The sequence below is a fragment of the Xenopus laevis genome, chromosome 1L (assembly GCF_017654675.1).
Source record: "Xenopus laevis strain J_2021 chromosome 1L, Xenopus_laevis_v10.1, whole genome shotgun sequence".
NCBI lineage: Eukaryota > Metazoa > Chordata > Amphibia > Anura > Pipidae > Xenopus > Xenopus laevis.
This window is the reverse complement of record NC_054371.1, coordinates 71,563,424-71,586,807: the sequence shown is the minus strand read 5'-3', so window position 1 is coordinate 71,586,807 and position 23,384 is coordinate 71,563,424. Positions and strand designations below refer to the sequence as shown.

At 38.0% G+C, this 23,384-nt stretch overlaps 1 protein-coding gene across 1 annotated transcript; it reads left to right on the top strand.

Moving 5' to 3' along the window:
- The first annotated feature begins 1,603 nt into the window (after positions 1-1,603).
- Positions 1,604-21,163, top strand: fam241a.L (family with sequence similarity 241 member A L homeolog). The gene is made up of 2 exons (XM_018251297.2): positions 1,604-2,133; positions 20,767-21,163. The coding sequence occupies exons 1-2, from the start codon at positions 1,999-2,001 to the stop codon at positions 21,007-21,009; spliced, it is 378 nt and encodes a 125-aa protein (XP_018106786.1). The 5' UTR covers positions 1,604-1,998; the 3' UTR covers positions 21,010-21,163.
- Positions 21,164-23,384: the final 2,221 nt, after the last annotated feature.

Genomic DNA, 23,384 nt, shown 5'->3' with positions numbered 1-23,384 from the left:
GAAATATAAAATTTGCTCACAGCTGGGCTTTGTTCTTCATTAAAAAAAAAAAAAATACATAATGGAAGATTATAATTATAATTCTCTCTTTCAATAAGTGTTGTTTTGTGGGTTAAATCTAACGCTGAGTTGCTTTCTCCTCAGACTAATTGCAATACCTCTATGTACTTAAACTGAAACTCTGGGTCCTTTCCAGGGACTAATTCCAGTAACTAGACAATTTCAAGGCACTTGGCAACTGTTAAATAACAATCATATGAAACTAGAACAATTATTATTTTTTTTTTTAAAAAAACGAAAACAAACAATTCTAAGATGCAGAAAACTTGCCAAGTACTCCCTTTCTACCACAAATCCATGTACACAAGAGGCAATGCCTCTGACAAGATAGCCTTGGCAGCTCTCCAGGTGTAATTAAACTATAAATCCCAGCAGCTTTCAAAGGTTGATAGTTATAGTATAACTAGGAGTTAGTTTTATGAAAGCATGAATTCAACAGAACTATTCAAATAATACATCACAGCCATGGCAACTTGCATAGGCTTCTTTGTAGTACTTGAAGGAGAATTTTGTGAGGGGGAATTCACTTTTGCCATGTATTTCCCAAAGAAGATTCCGTTACAATTTGGGAAAAGAGCGGCACTCTAAATAAAATTTACCCACGATGTGGTTATCTGACCAGAGAGCCCGGGATATTATCCCAATGTCCACCCAGCCCCCTCTCTCTGCTCTGGTGCAAATGGGCGCCTCAGGGATGCAAAAAAAGTTACATTATTTTGCCATTCTGTATAAAAGTTACCGTAAGCTCTGTGCGGCCCTGCGAATTACAGGTCCCAAGTAGCAGTGCAGGGTTGTCAGGTCTAATTTTCAAAACCTGCCAAAATCAGCTACAAAAACTAGCTGAGAGGCACTTCAAAAGTAGCCAAAAAATAGCACAATATGTGCAGTGAAAAAAAAAAAAGTCTTAAAAATATATGAAAATATACCATTTTCAAATGTTCACGGTTTCATAAATTTTTCCATGAAGCAAAATGGGACAGATTTGCCAGTCACGAGGGGTGTAACTACAGAGGGGGCACAGGCAGTATAGGGGCCCCATGAGACCCGAACACATATACAATTTCAATAAATATTGGAAAAACAGGTCAACCTCTAGACATTTTGGTGGCCAGCAGATTTTTGCCCCAAAATTGTCTGATATTGAGGAAAGTCACCAGAAAACGTGAGAATGTGATGAGAGACTGGGGTACAGAGGCTAAAATCTGGTAACTCCTGACAATGGGACTGACACAAGTCAGTCCCATTGCATGCTGGGTATTGTAGTCGTACATTAAACTTGGCAGTTGGCAAATTATTAAACAAAAACTACATTACCCAACATGCTTTGGGAGACAGGCTTGAACATTAGGGCAAGAAATGACTTTGGCTGGTTTTCAAAGTACAAAACAGCCAAAGGCCCAAAAAGTAGCCCAAAAATCCGTATCTTGGTTGGTTTTTACTTTCAAAACCATCCCAGGCTTTAAATTAGTAGCCCAATTTGGCTAGAAGACCGCCAACCTGGCAATCCTGTGCCTGGCACTCCTAATAAGGCCGGGCCGGTGGGTTATTATGAGCAGGAAGCCCTTCTGGTCTCCACATTTCGGCCTGGCACACACAGTACAAGCTCTGTCTGAACTGCTGAATAAACACATCCAGCTCGCGTGCTCGGCTCCAAGCGCGCCCCCGCCCCGTGCAGCTGTTACCGCAGGAAACGCTTGTGTTCCTGTCCCGGATTCACTAAGCGCCCAGCCTGGCAGACAAACCAACTCTAGCGCAAATACCAGCGCTTCTTTTTCATGTGCGGGTGGCACGGAGGTTTCTTGCTTCTATCTCGGTCGGTCTCCGACTAGAGCTGTGGGGCGCGGTTGTGTAAGTACAAGAGGCGTGTCTGGAATCCTTCCCTTGGGGGATAGCGCGCTATTAGAGGGAATGAGCGCACACCAGCACTGACAGAAGAACATGGAGCGTATGGTTGGCAGGTCCATAGAGGAACAAAGTAGCTCTACAAGAGGGTACCCGGAGGAACAGCGAAGATGTGCAGAGACGTTGAATGGCAATAGTGTACATGTCCCGGACACTGCACACAACACACAGGTGAGAGAGCACAGTTACACGGTACCCTCCTCCTGCTGCACAGTCAGTGTGGGATGAATGGCTAAAAGGAATCCTGTGACACCCCCCTCACTCGGGTGGAATGTTTTGCTCCATGTGTAGTAGGCGGGCTCCAGTCCTTTGGTGGGGTTTGTGAAGCCATATGGGATCATTAGGGGACACTTTGATATGTAGAAATGTCACACTCAGGATATAGTTCTGACTTCTCAGGCCCAACAGAGGAGTAGTGACCAGTTTTACTCTACTAGACAGTGTCCCAGGCACCACAGACCTCACTATAGGGACAGTTGTGTAACTACCCCACAGCAAAATTATTTTAGGCCTCTAAACTTTGGGACACAGACTTTATAATACATATATGGAAACGTGTTATCTACCTATACCCCCTATATCTCCTGAGCATTTAGTACTTTCTGAGTCTGCTTCCTGCATCCAGCACTAACTTACACTGTTCCATATCAGCCCCATGTTCTCTATATTATTCTTTTCATCCCACTCACTTAAAAAGCCCTACAGTTATTTCCCATGTGCAAAAAGCCCTTTTTGGAAAATATTTAAAAGAATATTTAAAATAGAGTAGGCTGAAACTGTGGGCCTTTTCCCTTCAGACTGTATGAGCCGTGCTTCTTATGGGGAAACCTCAGGGAGCAGTTTTAAGATGACTAGGGATGCTGTGCTGATTCTCACAGCTAATAGCCCTCTGTCATTAAAAGGGTTTGTCCACCTTCAAATCAACTTTAAGTATGATGTAGAGAGTGATATTCTAAAACAGCTTGCAACCGGTCTTCATTTTTTATTATGTGAGGCTTTTTAATTAAATGAGAGACTGGAATATAAATAGAAGAAGGCCTGGATAGAAAAATGAGTAATTCAAAGTAGCAGGAACAATATATTTGTAGCCTTTCACTGTATTAGTTGCTTAAATGGGGTCAGGGACCCCTACTTGAAAGCAGGAGAGAGAGAATACAATCACAAATAATTCGAAAACTATAATAAATAAATCACGAAGACCAATAGAAAAGTTACTTCGAATTGGCCATTCTGTAACATACTAAAAGTTTACTTGAAGTTGAATCACCCCTTTAAGGACTGTAGTAAGTCAGTAAAAGGGGTTACTTGGCAAAGATTATGGAAGGGGTATGATACTGTTGGCAGCATGATTAAAGGAACAGTAACATGAAAAAACAAGTGTTTTAAAGTAATGAAAATATAATGCAGTGTTGCCCTGCACGAGTAAAACTGCTGTGTTTGCTTAAGAAACACTGCTATTGTTTATATAAATAAGCTGCAATGGTGTAGCAATGAGGGCAGCCATTCAAAGGAGAAAAGGCTCAGGTTACACAGCAGATAGCAAATAATGTCTTTATCTGTTATCCATTAGTTAACCTGTGCCATATAGCCGTTTTTCAATTTCCGCCATTGCTCTACAGCAGCTTGTTTATATGAATTATAGTAGTGTTTCTGAAGCAAACACATCAGTTTTACCAGTGCAGGGCAACACTACATGATATTTTCATTACTTTAAAACACTTACATTTTTTGGTGTTACTGTTCCTTTAATGAGATTACTATATTGTTGTTCTAGAGTAGACCTATGCTGCCAAATTGTTCTTTTCAATTATACCTTTGCACTCTCAGATATAAACACACACTTTATCTTAGGAATGAGTTTGTTTGTATTTGCGTCATGTAACACTAATAATAGTGTAAGAACTCGTTCTGCAGCATTTCATTCAATTTGAATGTTTTATAGCTGTAACAGAATGGTAGATAAACCACGACTAAAGGTTCATGCAAACTTCCTGATTATTGTTCTGTAGTTTGGGATAATATTATTCTTTAAAATACACTGGAAAGACAAATAGTTTACTGGAACTATGTCTTATATGGGGGTATTACTACAATCACCTGTAATTCCTGGTTGGTTCTATGCTGGTGACTATTTTCTTCCTCTAATCGACACACACATATCTTGGGGCTTACTTTGAGCTTTTTTAAAATATATCTTGTTTAATTTAAAAGTTTTGTATTAGAGGGGATCTTGATTACTCTTATATGATAGCACCACCCAGAGACTGTAATTAAAGTGCACTCCAGCGGTCATGACAGAATGCTTGTTCTTATTTAGTAAGCCATAACATTAGAACAAAGCATCTCACCAACCTATACTTCAGAATTAACCTTACTAAAAAGAAACATCCCTGCATTTTTTCATTAAATTGACATGATGGCTCTCACCAGGGCAACCCTAATGTGGCAAGAAATAGTTCTGACACCAGCCAAAAGCGACTGTGGAACAGCTTCTTAAAAAGTTTTTATAGGATGGTGTGGGACCAAGGAGAACCGCCAATCACCAGTTATTTGTACACCAGAAAATGTTTCATTTTGAGGCCTGAACGACTGCACAGAGCAACATTGCAACCAGGTTATTACCTGTGCTGTGTCTGTTTCAAAGTGTATAATGGATAGGGATGCACCGAATCCAGGATTCGGCCAGGATTCTGCCTTTTTCAGCAGGATTTGGATTCGGCCGAAATATGTAAATTAGGGGTGGGGACAGAATTCGCGTGACTTTTTGTCACAAAACAAGGAAGTAAAAGATATTTTCCCCTTCCCACCCCTAATTTGCATATGCAAACCAGATTCGGTTCGGTATTCGGCCGAATCTTTCGCAAAGGATTTGGGGGTTCGGCCGAATCCAAAATAGTGGATGCGGTGCATCCCTAATAATGGACAAAGTCTATATGCAAGTGTCCTATTTCTATTTGGGCTACAGAACCTTCAAAATGTTACTGTCTATTTTCCATATACTCTGGGTCTTAAAGGAGAAGGAAAGTTTTTTTTACCACTTGGGGGTGCCAAATGTTAGGCAGTACATGTAAATGTACAGTATTTACTTACCTGAAGTAAATAATCCCGGCCCGGTGCAGTTTTTGGCTGATAGGAGCGCCGGCCCGGGGTTATTCCAGCGAGCACCACGGAGCACTCCTCTTCCAGCTTCTTCTTTCTTCACGCGGCTGCGCATGCGCATTAGGGTGAAAAGCCGAACTTTAACTAAAAATACTGCTTTTTCATGAGTCTGCCCTGGGAAATTTGAAGAAAGAAGAGGCTCAGTTGTGCTCACTGGAATAACCCTGGGTCGGTGTAGTTTTCTGCTGATAGGAGCACCGACTCAGGGTTTCGGGTGAGTAAATACATTCACTTGGGGGTGCCTAACATTTGGCACCCCCTAATGGTAAATGACTTTCGTGGCCATGCATGTAACAGTTACAATCTTTGTTGCAGGAAAGATCTTTCATTTTCAATACAGACATTTAGAGCTGGATGGTCAGTTATATAAAGGTAGAAACAATAGAATTCTACCTGTGCCTGATGATTCAGCAACAAGCACTAGCTGATGTTCGATTTCCGACTTGGCCGGCCAACGTGACGACCGATATGCAAGTCTTTTGCTTATATTGGCGGTCTCATCTTCTGCCATGTACACACCAAATATCGTATGAAACTTTGCTTTGTACTATATCTGTTTGTGTATTTGCAACTCCCCCTTTCCTTTGCATAACAGTTTACATTAAACATAGCCATGTGGGTACATAAAGTTAGTCTGGTATCATGTTTTGCCCATGTTAACACAAACTACAGCTTATTTCAGTGAGGTGCAACTATAACTTTTTATATAACTTCTACTGTGCTCACCCAGTTAGAATTCCCTAGGTTGTTTCTGCTGACCGTTGGCTGCAGACTGATTCTCCCAGAGTTCTTTTCAGAGTTCATCTAGATGACTGCATACACTATTCACTTAGACCAAGAGGGTGTCTTGACTTATCAGAGGGCATTTGTGTTTTTTTTTTTAAGTTGTGTTTAGTTTTTTTACTTTGTTTTGATATTTGTGCTCTGTTATTACAGTAAACACTTTCTAAAACACAGTATATAGACACACAACATTCCTTACAAACCAGAAATATTTGACTAAACCTCAAGAATTGTGAGTAGACACTTGGAAATTGTCCTTTTCAATTAATCACGCATCTACAAACACTATAGAGCTCATTTGCGTGCAAAAGTGATTACAAATTCAGTGTGCAAAGTGCAATTTAGAGCCCAAGACGCCATGTTTTTTTAACCCACAGTGCAGCTTTTTTTTCCCATTTTTGTTATTCTGCCTCAGTATTTATGCTAAAGTTGACTTGAGTTTTGATCGAAACACCACTCTTCCTAAGGAGTACACATGCACCCCACAAATACCAGCCGCAAAACAGGGAACTGCTCCTCATAAATAAGCCAAGACACATTAGTTTCAGACATGTGAAGTAGTAGGCAAAAGGTATAAATAAATATTAGTACTAAAGCGATCAGGAATGATTGAAACAAAAAGTGGAAAACACACAAAAGTACAACAAAAATTTGAAAGCAGAACAGAAAACTGCCAAGAAGAGCACAATAGAAAAGGGAAGGCAAAGGTGCTGATATGAACAAAAAAAAAATTGTAATGGGGAGAACACAGCATGGCAAAGCAAAATCAGTTGAAAAAGGCCAAGAAACGTTTAGTACTGTTCATTTTACCTATTATTAATCTGATAAATCCCTTCACCATCTGGTAAATCCCTTCACCAGCGAATATGGAGCTGTTCACTAAGGCTGAAATTGTGATAATATTCTAATGCTAGGAACACTTGCGCTTTAAATCTGAGTGACAGAAATTTTTAATACCGTGCAGTCAGTAATGAGAGAAATGACATCTGTTTTTCTTTCTACCTCTTTGATTTGGCAACGCAAGTATGTATATTATGGGTATACAGTAGTTTGGAAAAGCACACATGCTTGCACAACCTGATTGACTCAAAAGATAAATCTGACTGATTCAGTTTTAAGTGCTCTCAGTAATTAAAAAAAACATGCAGCACAACCTGGTCTTGCCTAATAACCTGGGGTTGCCACCTGGCCTGTGAAAGCCAAAGCCGGTATTCACCATCAATGTATTAGCCAGTAGATTTGTTATACCTATTGTTCCACCCCTATATAGATCTGCCTCTCTCAGCTCCCCTACTCGACTAATCCAAGCACTGCAGTCCCTACCTGGCCAAACCGGCATCGAAACTTCTTGACGCTGCCCCCTGAAGCGTCACAACCCCGCCCCTATCTGGCCCGCCCCTACCTCTATGTCACCAGCCAGTAGGGCCAGAACTAAAAGGTGGCAACCCTACCTCCACCTAGGTGACCAGTGGGATAATAACTGGGGCACCATGGGGAAGGGCTCTTTTAACCTAGAAGTATGGTGCCCTGATGGCAGTCCTGTTGAGAGCTGCCATGTTTCTTTTTTACATCTTGTCTTATTCTGTCACACACATACTAAACATTTCTAAAAGCAGAACTAACATCACTATATTATTCTTTAAGAGGAGCAACATTTGTTTGCTGATGTTCATAATGCTGGCAATATGTGCATCATTTTCTGTTTCCAAATCATTTTTGTTAGGTCTTGTATAATAATACATTTTGATTGGTGCACACATGCATCAGTGTATTTACCAGTAGCAACTAATCAGCAATTAGTGCAGTTTGCTAAAATTGGTCCCCTTTTGTCTCCTTTTTTTAATTTAACAGCATTTGTTGATATGTATTTATATGGTAACTTCAAACACATTTTAGTGAAACAAAAAAATATGATTATTGCTACGATTATTGCATATTGTGTGCTTGGTAGTAAAAGTGCAGTTGATAGAGGAAACTATTACATAAATGTGCTAAAAGAAGCACCTCTCCAAACAAATATGTGAATTAGAGGTAACACAATAAGCTCTGTCGACTGGCACATATTGTGTTACAGTGAAAAGATGATTAACGCAGTTAGTGTCCTGTCTTTAAATATCACCATCCTCCCCAATACATTCATAGAACCCATGGAGACCTTTTATAATTAACTTTTTATACTATAACCAGTTGAATCTCCAGCCATAAAAGGTGTTCTGGAAATTTCATTTGTTGTTGGCAAAAGCAGATATGAATTCAGGTGGGACAGCTTCTCTCTAAGGAACATCTTTACCACTGACATTCAATTAATTAGGCAAGTTTTAATTATGCTTAAAATAGCACCTACTGTATACTTCTCTCCTTCTGGCTATGAAATGTTGTATATAATCTGATTAATTGCATGCACCTCTTAAGTGATTATTTTTGAGGAGCCAGGAAAATCACTAGGGGTAGTAAGAAACAAATCACATGATATTACGAACACATTATGCAATGCTATGGCACTGTAGCCTTATATAGCCTATGCTTGTAAAAACGAAACCCTAAAAACAAATATGGGTAGAAATGCCATGATTTAAATACTGAACTTATAGCACCAAGTTAAGTCAGAATCTCTATAACTGTAATGATTCAGGCTTTGTGTTGTGTATAGGCGGTCACCATCTTGGATTTTGGAGTGTCAGTGACACTGCACATGCTCAGTGTGCACTGGGCATCTGTTGAGAACCTAAGCTTAGGGACACAAAGCATCAAGCAGAAAAATGATGATTTGATGAAAATGTCAAAATTAGGTTCTCATGTCATAGAATAAATTGCACTGGTTTTTGAGCTGCTATAATGTAAATTGCTGGTGGTACAACATATGAAGTTGCCTCCTGAGAAACTACTTTGGCTTATACAGCAGCAGGTGTAAGGTTTAATATGTTGCCCTACCCACACCTAACACACATCACTTGCATACACTGATTTGATCCCTTTTAACTTTGCACCCCCTTGGGAAATTGCTAGATAATACATAGTTATTATGACTTTTTGCCTGTGTCTGTTGTTGAAATGCACTGTGCTTGTATTCTGTGGATGTGAATTTAGTCAGGAATAGGCCCCAGAGGAATCCAAACTGGATAAAAAGAAACACAGTAATGAGATCTCAAATGTATGGTGGAGCAGAAGTGCATTTAACATCCATCTATTCTGTTTATGTAGTCACCAGAAGCATCACATTGTACAACACATTTACATAGAAGTCCAGGCAGCATTAGTGTTGAGGTCCATTCAATACACACTGCCAATTCTAAAGATTCCTAAAAAAGTTTAGAGATGTTTGCTGACTTTGAGGTTGCAATGCACAGAGAACCTTTTGGCAGGGAAAAAAATTCCCATAATTTTATGTTTCATTTTATTAACCGTGCAATTACCTTTAATAATATATCAAAGGCATTAGTCAGCTACTAAAATAGAAATTTTAATATGGTAAGAGTATGGTTAGGCTATGTAGCACACAAAACTATCATTTAAACCTTCCACTATTTTTAAATATGACATTAATCATGTGTGCCTTGTGAAAGGTGTGTCTTTAATTAACAGGAACTGATTCATTGTAGTTATATTCTCACATGAGCAGTTAGTGCTCAGAATTTATATGAATATAATACATATAAATGTATATTAAGTGTGCATACTCTGCTCTAGTCTACTTTTATGTAACTGTAAAAATACAAGAGGCAAAATAAAATTTGGTGTCCCAAAATGAGCTTAATATAGTATATATAGACTTTCAACTTTTTCTCTTTTTAGCAAGAAGGGTCATATTTTTTTGAATGATAAACCATAGAAAGATGAGTAATAAAAAAGTAGCAATAACAATGCATTTGTTTTTAGATGGGGTCAGTGACCCCCCATTTGAAAACTGAAACGAGTCAGAAGAAGGCAAATCATTAAAAAACAATACAAAAGAAACAATGAAGACCAATTTAAAAGTTGCTTAGAATTAGCAATTCTATAACATACTAAGGGGCAGTTTTATCAATTAAAAATTAGAATTTTTAAAAAATGTTATGGTCAAAACTGTCAAATTTGACTAGAGGGTTATTCAAATCCGATTTTTAAAAAATTTGATTTTCAAGATTTATCATACTCTGGCCCTTTAAGAACTAGAATTCGACTATTCGCCACCTAAAACCTGTCAAATTGCTGTTTACGTCAATCGGAGACGTCCAGGGATCAACTTAGAGTTGTTTGCAGCCTTCCCAATATTCAAGTTTTTTTTCTCCGAAATTAAATTGATTCTAAATCGATTTGAGTTTTCGGGTTGATTTCATTCATCTGAGTCTGAAAAATTAGATTTTTTTAATAAATTTCGAATTTATGTGAGTTTTTAAAAACTCACATTAATTCAAAATTCGACCTTTTGATAAGTGTTCCTCTAAAAGTTAACTTACAGGTGAACCACCCCTAATACACATGCAAAATTTATATCACATAAAACACTCACTGTGCAGTCACCAACTTATTGAAGCTTGGTGAGAATTTACCTAGTTAACTCCTCCCCCTTAATTATCAGGCCGAAGGAAAGAGGAACAAAAAATTGCTGAAATATAAGGGCCCATTTACTTAGCTCGAGTGAAGGAATAGAGGAAAAAAACTTAGAATTTTGAATTTTTTTTTGGCTACTTCGACCATCGAATGGGCTACTTCGACTTCAACCTTTGACTTTGAATCGAATGATTCAAACTAAAAATCGTTTGACTATTCGTCCATTTGATAGTTGAAGTACTGTCTCTTTAAGAAAAAACTTCGACCCCCTAGTTCGCCACCTAAAAGCTACCGAAGTCAATGTTAGCCTATGGGGAAGGTCCCCATAGGACCTTCTATTTGAATGCTAGCATTTTTTGGTCGAAGAAAAATCGTTTGATCGATGGATTAAAATCCTTCAAATGGAACGAATTGCGGTAAATCTTTTCGGTAATTAACCCTCGATATTCGACCTTAAGTAAATTTGCCCCTAAGTGTGTGTAAAAAAAAAAAAAGAAAGCAGAAAAGTGAACTTATCAGTGAAACTTCCCCATGATTCTATAAAGTTAGCAAGGGATTTTGTATAGAGCTCTTTTCCTCCTAGCCCAGCGTAGGCTAAACTCTTTGTTCTGTTTTTTCCTGTATAAAACATGTAGCAACATTTTTTTTCTTCTAACAGACTCATTTTAGGACATGAAAAAGGGGCTATCAAAATATATCACAATATTTTGTTACTGTGTTTAACAAGCCATGGCTTCTAATTTACATGCTGTGTACTTTTCCTAATGCTCTAGATATGCTCTAGTCATTTGCTAGATATTTTTAGTTGTTGCAATCCTCACATGTATGCCTATGGTATGTAAAAGATTAGATATGGAGTGCTAACAGCCAAGCTGCACAGAAACTGCCAATTTTAACCCTTAAAAATTGTTATTTAAAACTGTAATTTCAAACAATCTCCACTTCGTGCATATCTAAAGTGGCACTAAAGGCTCAAAGTTACATTTAGTGCATGAACTGCTCTACTGATGCATTTGGCAGCAATACACATCTTACGTAATGGCTTCTACAGCTTAGAATTAGAGCTGCACCTCAGACTATAGTAAGAATAATTTGCCCACAATTAACGATCTGTCAGTAATGTGATGTTAATGCTTGGCACCTTGCAAGTCAGGAATATCTGGATTCTGTAGTAGGATATTCTCATACTAAAATGCATATTTGTATTCCTATGTTTTTTGGTATGAAGACACAGTGTATACCTCTTTCTTTCTTGTGTCTATGTTGTTGTTCTAAATGTAATAAAACAAAATAAAACCTTTAAAAAAAAAAAAAAAAGAATAATTTGCCCAGTACCAATATCATGTCATCAAGTAGGTTGGTTTTATGAATTATGTTACAGGGCAACCCTTTTGAAATAAAAGTGGTATAAAGGTGATTTGGCTAACTAAGATAATCATAGCAAGCTCAGAGCATTTTAGTTCCATTTTCAAGCTGACAATGAAGCTGTGGTGTTCTCTGGTAGAGTCCTGCAGTAGGTCGGGAGCGGGTTTAGATGCGGGTCAGCGGTTCTCCAGGTTTGCGGGTTTTCTCAATATCAAGTTTTACTCCTTTTTTTTACTGATCACGTCTAATGATGTCACTTCCGGTTTATAATGACAGCACTTCCTGTTTCTTGATGGTCAGCGAATCGGGTTGCTGATAAGGTATTTGCGGGTCCAATCAGGTAAGTATGCGTGTTGCAGGTTCGGGTTTAACAAATTGGTTCCGTGCAGGACTCTATTCTCTGGTATATATACACAACATTCAGCTCATAGATCAAATGACCAACACAAAGGAGAATATCAATCTGTGTGTAAGGTGTTAAAGTCATTTACGAGGGGATCTGCAAGAGACAAGCAGATAAGGTACAAGATAATGTGGGTCAAAGAGGCTGAATATAAATTAGGGCTGAATTAATGGAGTGTGGAATAACAGGAATTCCATATGTTCTCCCAGTCCAGATCCACACGTTTGTATATCTGACCTGGTGGATGCAGTTCTTAGTCCACATAATTACCTTATCTGCTTGTCTCTTGCAGATCCCCTTGTAAATGACTTTAACACAGTGATATTCTCCTTTGTGTTGGTCATTTGAGCTGAATATTGTTTGTATGTATGTATGTATGTATATATATGCAGGGCCGCCATCAGGGGGGGACAGGGGGGACAAGCGTACCGGGCCCGGGCATGAAGGGGGGCCCGGCAGCGCTGCATTTTTTTGAAGATCCGGGCCCCCCTTACGAGCGCCCGAGCCGTACGTCTTGCCTCTTCAGTGCCGAATGCGGAAGTGCCGAAAAGCCGAAGCCGATGCGACGAAAAGACCCGAAGTCACGGAAAAAGCCGAAGTCCCGAAGTCACGAAGCGCCGAAAAGACCCGAAGTCACGAAAACAGCCGAAGCCGAAGTCCTGAAGCAGCGCAAAGACCCGAAGTCACGAAAACAGCCGAAGCCGAAGTCCTGAAGCGGTGAAAAGACCCGAAGTCACGAAAGGAGGCGAAGTTGAAGTACTGAAGCCATGAGTTCAATTCTACTGAACACCAGTTTGTGTGTTTTTTTTTTTAATCCCCTGGCCACCAATGTATTATTTTAATATTCTATAGGCCCCTGCCACCAATCTTTTTTTTAAAACTTTTGTTTTTGGGGCCCCAATTTTTTTTTTAACTCGTAAGGGGCCCCTTGCCACCATTGTTTTTTTAAAAAAAAAAAAATTAATTTTCTTTTTGGTGGCCCCAAATTTTTTTAACTTGTAAGGGGGCCCCTGCCACCAGTTTTTTTTTTTTTTTTCAAAAAAAAATTTTTTTTTTTAAATTTTTTTTGGGGCCCCAATTTGTTTTTAACTTGTAAGGGGGCCCCTGCCACCATTTTTTTTTTTTTTCAAAAAAATTTTTTTTTCAAAAAATTTTTTTTTTTGGGGCCCCAATTTGTTTTTAACTTATAAGGGGGCCCCTGCCGCCAATGTTTTTTTTTTTACATTTACATTTTACATTTTTTTTTGTTGGGGCCCCAAGTTTTTTTTAACAGGGGGCCCCTGCCACCAATGTTTTTAAAAAAAAAAAAATTTTAATTTTTTTTTTTTTGGGGCCCCAATTTTTTTATAAGGGGGCCCTGACCATCAATAGCTTTTTACAACTTGTGTGGGGGGGGGGTTACTTTTTTAGCGCTGATGTCTGTGTGGTCTTTTAACTGCGATGTGGGCGGGATATGGGGCGGAGCTTGGTCGTCAGTGTGGGCGGGGCCCAGGGGGCCCCAAAAATTTTGTTGTACGGGGCCCCGTGATTTCTAATGGCGGCCCTGTATATATGTATATATATATATATATATATATATATATATATATATATATATATATGTATATATATACAATATTCAGCTCAAATGACCAACACAAAAGAGAATATCACTATGTGTTAAAGTCATTTACAAGGGGATCTGCAAGAGACAAGCAGATAAGGTAATTACAATGAAGTTGTGTTCTCTGATATACTATATATATATATATATATATATATATATATATATATATATATATATATATATATATATATATATATATATATATATATATATATATATATATATACACTGTATATCAGAGAACACAACTTCATTGTAATCCGCTTGAAATCGGAACTTAAATGTTCTGAAAGTTTGCTATGATTATCTTAGTTAGCCAATAAGAGGTATCACTTTATACCACTTTATTTTTTATTTCAAAAGGGTTTCCCTGTAAGATTTTTACTGGCTAACACGGAACAACAACTTTACCTACAATTTTATGAATAAAGAATACCTGTAACTGTTTTATTTCTTCTTAAAACATATATACAATATCCTTGTTAGGAATGTCAATTAGATATAGCACAGTAAAAATAGTAATGTTGCCATTTTTAAGACCTTAATGTACTAATGTGAAAAAAAGGCAAACTACTGTATTTTGTGGTAGCAGTAGATCAGTGTCTCACAGGTGACCTGGACTTTTTTAATATCTGTTCATTGCTGTGTAGTTTTATAGTCCTCTGGTTTTCATTTTTTATTTGTGGTTTTTGAGTTATTTAGCTTTTTGTTCAGAAGCTCTCCAGTTTGCAGTTTCAGCAATCTAGTTGCTAGGGTCCAAATTACTATAGCAACCATACATTGATTTGAATGAGAATATGGAATATTAATATGGGAGGGTCAGAACAGAAAGATGAGTAATAAAAAGTAGCAATGCTTTACAGAGCATTTGTTTTTAGATGGGGTCAGTGACCTCCCTTTTGAAAGCTAGAAAGAGTCAGGAGAAGAAGGTAAATATTTCATATACTATCCATACAAATTAAACTGTGCGTTCCCCAAGTTCCTTAGCTATATTATATCCGTAACAGAAACTATGCTTTATTCCAGCAATAATTGTTTCCTACCGTGGAGCCTGACTCATAGCCGAGTCACTGAAGGAAATAGCTGAGTCATATCTATTAAGTGATCTGGATCTGTCTAGGAGAGTTTTCTGGGTTGTGTAGCTGGCAGGAGTTTAGAAACAAAGTAAAAAGCTATGGAGGTGTGCCAGACAATGCCAGATTGGCCTTTCCTGCAAAGCTAGCACTTCTGACAATGTAATATCAGTATTGCAAGATAAAATAACTGTGCTGCAGCTAAATACCTTAGTATGTTTAGTATTATTACACTACGGGGTTAATTACTAAACTCCGAATGCAAAAATCCCAAAACATTTGTGATGTATTTTTTTTATTTTTTTTTTATAAAAAAAATTTTTAAACCCCGAAGATGGAAAAGTCAGAATCAGAAAACCCGGCATCTCAGACCTGTCGAGGTTGCAAATAACTAGGGATGCACCAAATCCACTTTTTTGGATTCGGCAAACCCCCGAATCCTTTGTGAAAGATTTGTCGAATACCGAACCGAATCCTAATTTGCATATGCAAATCAGTGAGGGGGAAGGGGAAATAGTGCCGCGAAAAGTCACGTAATAATTCGGTATGGCCAGGCACAAGGATTTGGCCAAATCCTGCTGAAAATGGCCAAATCCTGGCCGAATCCTGGATTCAGTGCATCCCTACATATAAGTCAATGGGAAGTCCCAATGATTTTTTTGGGGGGGTTTTGTACAATACCCCCAAGTTTTCCGCAAAAAAGCATAAGAAAGCTGAGTTTTCGGGTGAAAAATCAGAAAAAAACTTGAAAATCTGCTTTTTTTCCCAGGAGAATGTAATAAATAAGTGTAAAAAACCCAAGCAGATTTGATCGGAGTTTGTAGCAGAAAATGGTGAGATAAAATCAGATTTTGAAAATAACCCCCTATGGATGTGGTAAATCTTTTGTACTTCAGGTACTTAATTAAATTAAATGTATAGCCTGCTGCAGCCTCTGCTTTTAGTTTTACTGGGTGGGGTCACAGTGTAAAACCAGAACTGATCCCCCACTTGATGCCCTTTAAAAATAGCTTTTAGACTACATGTTTACCCAGTAGATCTTTGGTGAGTAAATTGTTGCTTAGTGATTTGGGCAACTGGTAATTTGCCAGTCTTTTTTCTACATCAGGCTGTCGTTGGCCTTTGCAAGTATCTTAGCCTTATATATATTAATGCTGTTAATGAAGTGTAGTGCTATTATGACTTTTCCTGTGGTTATTATTAGAGTGAAGTCACCATAGCACCATGCTTATCTGTTCCTGTAATATCAGTGATGTGAATTAGGCAATATCCCTATTTATGCTCCAGGTAGTATAGCGCTTCAGTGATACTGTTGCCCAAACACAATGGTATGCAGATCCGATGACAGATCCTGTCATCGGAAAACATGTTTTTTTCAAAACACATCAGTCAATAGTGCTACTCCAGCAGAATTCAGCACTGAAATCCATTTCTCAAAAGAGCAAACAGATTTTTTTATATTCAATTTTGAAATCTGACATGGGGCTAGGCATTTTGTCAATTTCCCAGCTGCCCCTGGTCATGTGACTTGTGCCTGCACTTTAGGAGAGAAATGCTTTCTGGCAGGCTGCTGTTTTTCCTTCTCAATGTAACTGAATGTGTCTCAGTGGGACATGGGTTTTTACTATTGAGTGTTGTTCTTAGAACTACCAGGCAGCTGTTATCTTGTGTTAGGGAGCTGCTATCTGGTTACCTTCCAATTGTTCTTTTGTTTGGCTGCTGGGGGGGGGGGAGGGAGTGGGGTGATATCACTCCAACTTGCAGTACAGCAGTAAAGAGTGATTGAAGTTTATCAGAGCACAAATCACATGACTTGGGGCAGCTGGGAAATCGACAATATGTCTAGCCCCAGGTCAGATTTCAAAATTAAATATAAAAAAATCTGTTTGCTCTTTTGAGAAATGGATTTCAGTGCAGAATTCTGCTGGAGCAGCACTATTAACTGATTCATTTTGAAAAAAAAAAAATGTTTCCCATGACAGTATCCCTTTAAGCTCTCTGTCCTCATATAAGCTCAGTGTGTGTATTTAATCTATTTATTATGCTACTTATACTATATATACAGTAATATAATGTATATTGCACTTTGGATCATTATAGCACTTTACAAATAATGTTATACATACATACATTTTCTCACTCCCAGCCTAATCCATTCTATAATTAAATGCTTTGCCCCACTGAGCAGCCATCAGAAATAAAAGAAATCGTATCCACTTTCAACATTCCTTTGGTGACTTTTCCACAAATGTGGCTCTAAAGGTTGTCTATCTGCAGAATGAACTGTGTGCCAGTTATTTGTCTGATCAGAGTACAGCTTAAGCAATCTGATATTGTGCAATTTGACTTTCCATTCAGATGGCCAATAGCATTCATGTTGTTTCAGTCTGCCTGACAAGTGGATCTGAGCGAAACTGTAAGGGAACTGCATTTCCTTTCACTTTTAGCATCTGTTACATCCATGTGCTGAAACGTGGCAACAATACACAAGATTTCCAGTCTTTACAGGCCAAAAGCATTCCTACAGAACAGGGATCCCCAACCTTTTTACCTGTGAGCAGTGGCATAACTATAGAGGAAGCAGACCCTGTGGCTGCAAGGGGGCCCAGTAGGTATAGGGGCCCCATGAGGCCCAAATTTATATACTATTTCAATATATATTTGTAAAACAGGTCAACCTCTAGACTTTGTGGGGGCCTGAAAAATAATTTGCTGTAGGGCCCAGTAATATTTAGTTACGTCACTGCCTGTGAGCCCCATTCAAATGTGGAAAAAAGTTGGCGAGAAACAAAAGCATGCAAAAAGTTCCTGGTGGTGCTTATTATGGGTTGTGATTGACTATTGGTAGCCCTATGAGGAATGGCAGCCTACAGGAGGCTCTGTTTCGCAGTAAACCTGGTTTTTATGCAACCAAAACTTGCCTCCATGTCTAGAATTCAAAAATAAGCACCTGCTTTGAGGCCACTGGGCGCAACATCCAAGGAGTTGGAGAGCAACATGTTGCTCATGAGCCACTGGGTGGTGACCATTACTATAGAATTACACATCAGTATGTCTGAACGGCCCCTTCTGAAGCAACATATGTAACCAAATCGTAATCTGCTTAAACTGCTCCAACCAATTCTGATAATGGATGACCACATACAAAGGGAAGTAAGGTTTAAAAACAAAAAAAGTAAAGGTGCTCAGTGTTTTTCTAGACACTTCTTTGCACAGTTCTCTGTCTTCTCTTGATCTGGTTTCGGACAACCCTTTGCACTGATAGGAGCTAGCTTCCTAAAAGGACAACAAAGCATTTGAGTATTTTAGGTGCCAGTCACTGCCACTGTATTTATTGATGTATAAAAAGAAACTGCTTAACATTATTGTGATAAATACATAACTGATGAATTGCTGATTACACCCTTTTTATGCAGGGCTAATGATAATGCCACACCACTGGTCATGGAAAAGTCATAGTAATATCTTCTCATAATAGCTAATGGGAATCACTGGAGATGGCACACAGTCAAGTTTAGCAACCTTAATTTTCCTATTTGAAGGCCAAACAAGTGCTTCCCTTTCACTATTAGTAGTCACATTTCATCATCTCTGTACTTTGTCACCTAGAAAAGTGTGAAAACAAAGGTGTTTTATTATTACTGTTCTATTCTAGATAAGCAAACATGTTTCAATACAATTTCACATACGTGAGAAATTCAATTGAGTTCTAATAGGGTGCTTTCATTTTCTCTGACACCTGGGTTTTAGGGAAGGGTGTAGTCTTATTATGTAAGGGTGGTGTGTGTATTCAGGAAATTGTGGCTCATAACGTTATACAGCGCACTAAGTTTAGTAACGGTTGCTCTTCTTCACACTTCTTATTTTGTTTCACTATAACAGAACTTCATGAATCAGAACAAATCTACAGATCAATGTACCATGTTTCTTTTAAAGAACAATTTATGTATTTGGTTACATATTAAATACTTTGAATTATAGACGTTAATTAATCTCAATTTTATGGTGTAAATGATAAAAATATGTTTTATATAGGTCATGGAACTCCCAAGGGTATTTTTTATATCCTCATATTTTTACAAGATTAATTTTGTATAGTACAGTGAGTTATGTGACACTAAGTACCAATTAAAACTGATGACATTACAAAGCACCATTTACAAGTATATTATTTACAGGATACTCCTGTCTCTTGAATTATAAGAACATGTTTCACAGGTTTTTTTATGGCTTCAATTTCAAATTGTCTCAGAATATCAATGCCTACATCATTCTTAATATTAAAATTAAAAAGTTGAACAACTCCCCCCCCCCCATGCTGATTAACACAGTTCAATTACATAGTTGGCAGTTTTCTTCCAATCCACATGTTTGCACTTAAATATTACAGGACATGGACAGAGTAAGTAAACCTTTATTAACTGAACATATATAAATATAAAAATATAAAATAAGCTTATGTCTTCCCCCTTTGTAGCTCTCAAATTCAATGCAAATTCCCTTCTTTATAATATCCACTTATTCAAGAACTTCAGATGGGCTGCCAGTCCAGAAAATGGAGTAAAATTCATTTTGGCACATTGTAAGGTCAAAAACAGACCAGAGATTTCTTTTTAACACCATATAACCTTATAACCAGTTAAAGTGTTAATGTAATAAGTGTGCCATTTACTGTAACCCGTAGCAGCTATTCAGCAAATAGATTTCACTGGTCCACTGTTTGAAATAAGACAACTGATTGGCTGCTGTGGGTAACTAGACCAGTACCAAGCTTTTGGCCTATTGCCCTTATATTTTCTTATTAGACAGAACACACACACAGGCTGATATTGTAGGCCTAGTATCTAGGCCTAACTATTTTTTATATAAAAATCTAATAATTGAGCCCAAGATGGCCTAATTTTCTGAAAAGAATAAACATTTATGCATGCGGTTATTGGCAAACCACTACTGTGGTAGTTTGGCTAACTGCTTTTAAAGCAACCCTTAGGCCTGGAAGCACTGAGCATTATTGTGTAAGGTATGAGGTTCTACATACGAAAATGCTTTATAGAAGCCACACAAAAAATTGTGCAACATATAGGCAACATTTTAAGAGCTACTTGATGGCACTAATTGTTCAATTGCATTGCCATGGGTAATACTTATTTGTATTACTTCTCTTAGAGGCCCATTTATCAAACGTTGAATTTCGAATTCATGTGAATATTTTTAAATGCGAATATACTCACTATTCAACTGGGAGGTTATTTAAGAAAACATTAGAATGGCTAATATTCGAACAAAAGGTTCCGACCCAAAAATTAGAATCGTATTCATTTCTTACAAATCTAATTTTTTTCCCCGAAAAAAACTTGAATGACTCAGCGGACTTCTGCCATTGACTTGTACATGAACTCAGCAGGTTTTAGGTGGCGAATATTCGAATTAGGACTGTTTCCATGGTAAAGTTGTGATAAATCTCACATTCAAATAGGGGGATTAAAATTTGAATGTGTGAATTTTCAAACTCAAAAATTCAAATTTACTATTCGACCCTTGATAATTCTACCCCTTTAATGTATGATTATTGACCATGGGTATGCATAGTGTAAGCCAGAACAAGACTGCCACCTTCCACTGCAGATGCTCTTGCTCAGAGATAAGCAACAAGGAGCCAGAAGGCAAAAGTAATGCAGCTGAACATGGCAGCCCCTTTAGGAAGTCCGTTACAGGTACCCGTTCTATCATCAGGAACATTTTGCAGTTAGAGCAGGAGAAGACAAGGGCACCAGTGGTTAAAATGTTATTCAGGGGTTCGTTCCACAACCATTTAAGGATACGTAGGTTTTGGGTAGTATTCTTAAAAATAAAAGAAATATAAGATTTTATCTCTCATTTTGCAGGTACCTACGGAGCAAAACAGCACAGACCAAGAGCACATCAAGGATGACTATAAAAAACTGGGAACCCTTTTTGGTGAACTGAATAAAATTCTACTTAGCGTTGGTTTTTCCCGAATGTGCTTTGGTGAAAGGACTGTGGAACCAGTGCTTCTGTTATTTTTTGGACTTATGCTTTGGTTTCTTGGCATTCAAGCTCTAGGACTGGTGTCTATACTCTGCCTTGTTATTATTCATATACAGTAATGGGACAGGACCTGTTGTTTGAGAAATAGTGAAGTTCTTGTATTTATAAGCTGTCTTAAAATATTTGTTTCAAATATGAAGGCACAGAGCATAAGACAATATGATTTGTGCCAAATTTTGCGTTGATAAATTAAAAACATTTTTAAAATATCAAGAGTTGAATTACGATATGCTTGTTTTTTTTTACCTGCTACATTACATGCTTTACATGCTATTTCAAATGTATGATAATGAAGATATTTAAAAAGACATTAAGCGGTGGGTAAAACATGGAAATATTTCCAGTTCTGTTCCAAACCACAGCTTCTGTAGTCAGTGGGAGCTCAATGGATCAATTAAAGAATTAAAGTTAATGCAAAAAATACACACATTACTGCACAAGGCAAAAAGCTAATTTAAATTTAATAGAAACTCTAAGGTGCTACAGTATGTGGCCTGGCTGGGATAAGGCTTGGATTTTCAGATCAAGACCCACATTTGTTTTTGACTATATTGCTTTTATAGCTCTAATTTTTTTCTTAACTCCGATCTTCTTCAAGCTTTCTTGATTTTCTCGTCTGAATCCTCCTCTACCTAACCTTCCGAACCATAATATATACATTTCTTTCTGTTCTTTTTTTTTCCTCACCGTTACTCTCTTTCCCCTGTACTGTCTATCTTATAACAGCCACACATGCACAAAGCTTCCATTATTTTCAATTGATTTCCAGCAGAAGTATTTGATCTTTGGTATGGGCCAAAGATCAGTTTCAGGCAGCTAACCTGAACTCTTTGTACCACAGTTGGTTCTAAAAAGGAAAATGCTGATGACCTGATTTGGAACACTTATCAGGTCATTAGTCTACATCAAGACCAGTAAAACCATGAGATCAATACCACCTCCTCAATTTGCAAATTATAACAGTGTGAGCCACTATTCATAGAAGAAAGCTCTAGTAGTTAAGAAAAGTGTGCAGTAAAAGAAAAAGGAAAGTTATAATCACTGGGAGTGATAAATGTTAGGCACCCCCAGTAATTATAATCACTTACCTGATATCTCAGGCCAGTGCTTCTGTTTGCAAAGAACTGCACCACCCCAGGGAATTTGTTTAGATTGATTTTTAAATAACTTGAATGCCTTCAACTGGGTGCGTGGTGATTTTTCATAATTCTGTAGGAGCACCATGCTATGATCTTCTTCTTATTATTATTATATTTTCTCTTTAGCCCTGGAGCTTTTTTTTGTGCACAGTAGAGTGAACACTTGGCTTATTAATCTACTAAAGAGTTCAAAAGAAACCGCTCAGACTCACCGCACATGGAAGATAAAGTTCGGCAGCCTCAGGCATCCAGCTGGGTGCAGAGATATTTCAGCGCCCCATGCTGTGTGAAGTGTAAAGGAGAAACTGCAAGGTTCCAGACACCGGACTGTAGTTTAAAAATTGGGAATCTATTTTATCCGTATTAAAACACGCTGCTGGCTTGATGCGTTTCGGGCACAGCTTATGATTAAGGGCAGCTGTGCCCGAAACGCATCAAGCCAGCAGCGAACCTTGCCGTTTTCTCCTTTATTAATCTACTAGGCTTGCACCCCCGGACCAGAGTGTGGAAGAAGATCCAGAAAAAGAAGATGGCCGTGTGGTGATCCAACAGCAATAACTCGGGCCAGTGTTTTGAGCAAATAGGATATCCAGTAAATTATTATAATAACTGGGAGGTACGTAACATTATGCGCGCACCCAGCGATTATCCCTTTCCTTCTTTAAAGGAGCCTCAAAACATCATCTATAGAGGGTTTTTATTTAGAAACTGAATTGTCGGTAGCCATGGTGGGGTAAATACAATAGAGAGGGGTGGTGGGGTAGTTTTCAATGTAGCTTATATAGCTATAGAGAACAAATATTAAACTTAGGTGAATAGCTTATTGTAAATACAACAATATATTCTTTATCTAAAAAAATTCATATACTGTACACATTTATTATATTCAAAAATTAGTTGGCCAGCCTACTCAAACTAAAACAACACCCTGACAAGTATATATACAAATAAATAAGTAATAATAAGTCCCAGTTGATCTGGATACACCTTCACATAGAATTCATTGTACTGGCTATGATTATCTAAAAAACAAACAAATGAATAACATGGCCTTTGAGTGCCCAGGGAAAGTACTCCATAGTGTATTCCTCTAAAGTGGAAAGCAGCCCTGAAATACGCAGTTATGTGTGCAACAGAACAAATGCTGTGGATTGTTATTGAATCCTGTATTTTCAGAAAGGGGGGCTAGATTTAAAGGTTCCAGTGGTAAAATTGGGTATTGTACAGCTGTCCCCTCTTATACAGTTGGATCTCACCTGTTCTACAGATGTTCCAGCACAGTTCACACTTAAAGG

Bases quoted from the DNA above. Each gene is read 5' to 3' on its own strand.
- fam241a.L (XM_018251297.2), top strand. From the start codon at position 1,999: ATGGAGCGTATGGTTGGCAGGTCCATAGAGGAACAAAGTAGCTCTACA. The intron at 2,134-20,766 runs GTGAGAGAGCAC...CTCATTTTGCAG, and splicing joins ACACTGCACACAACACACAG to GTACCTACGGAGCAAAACAG.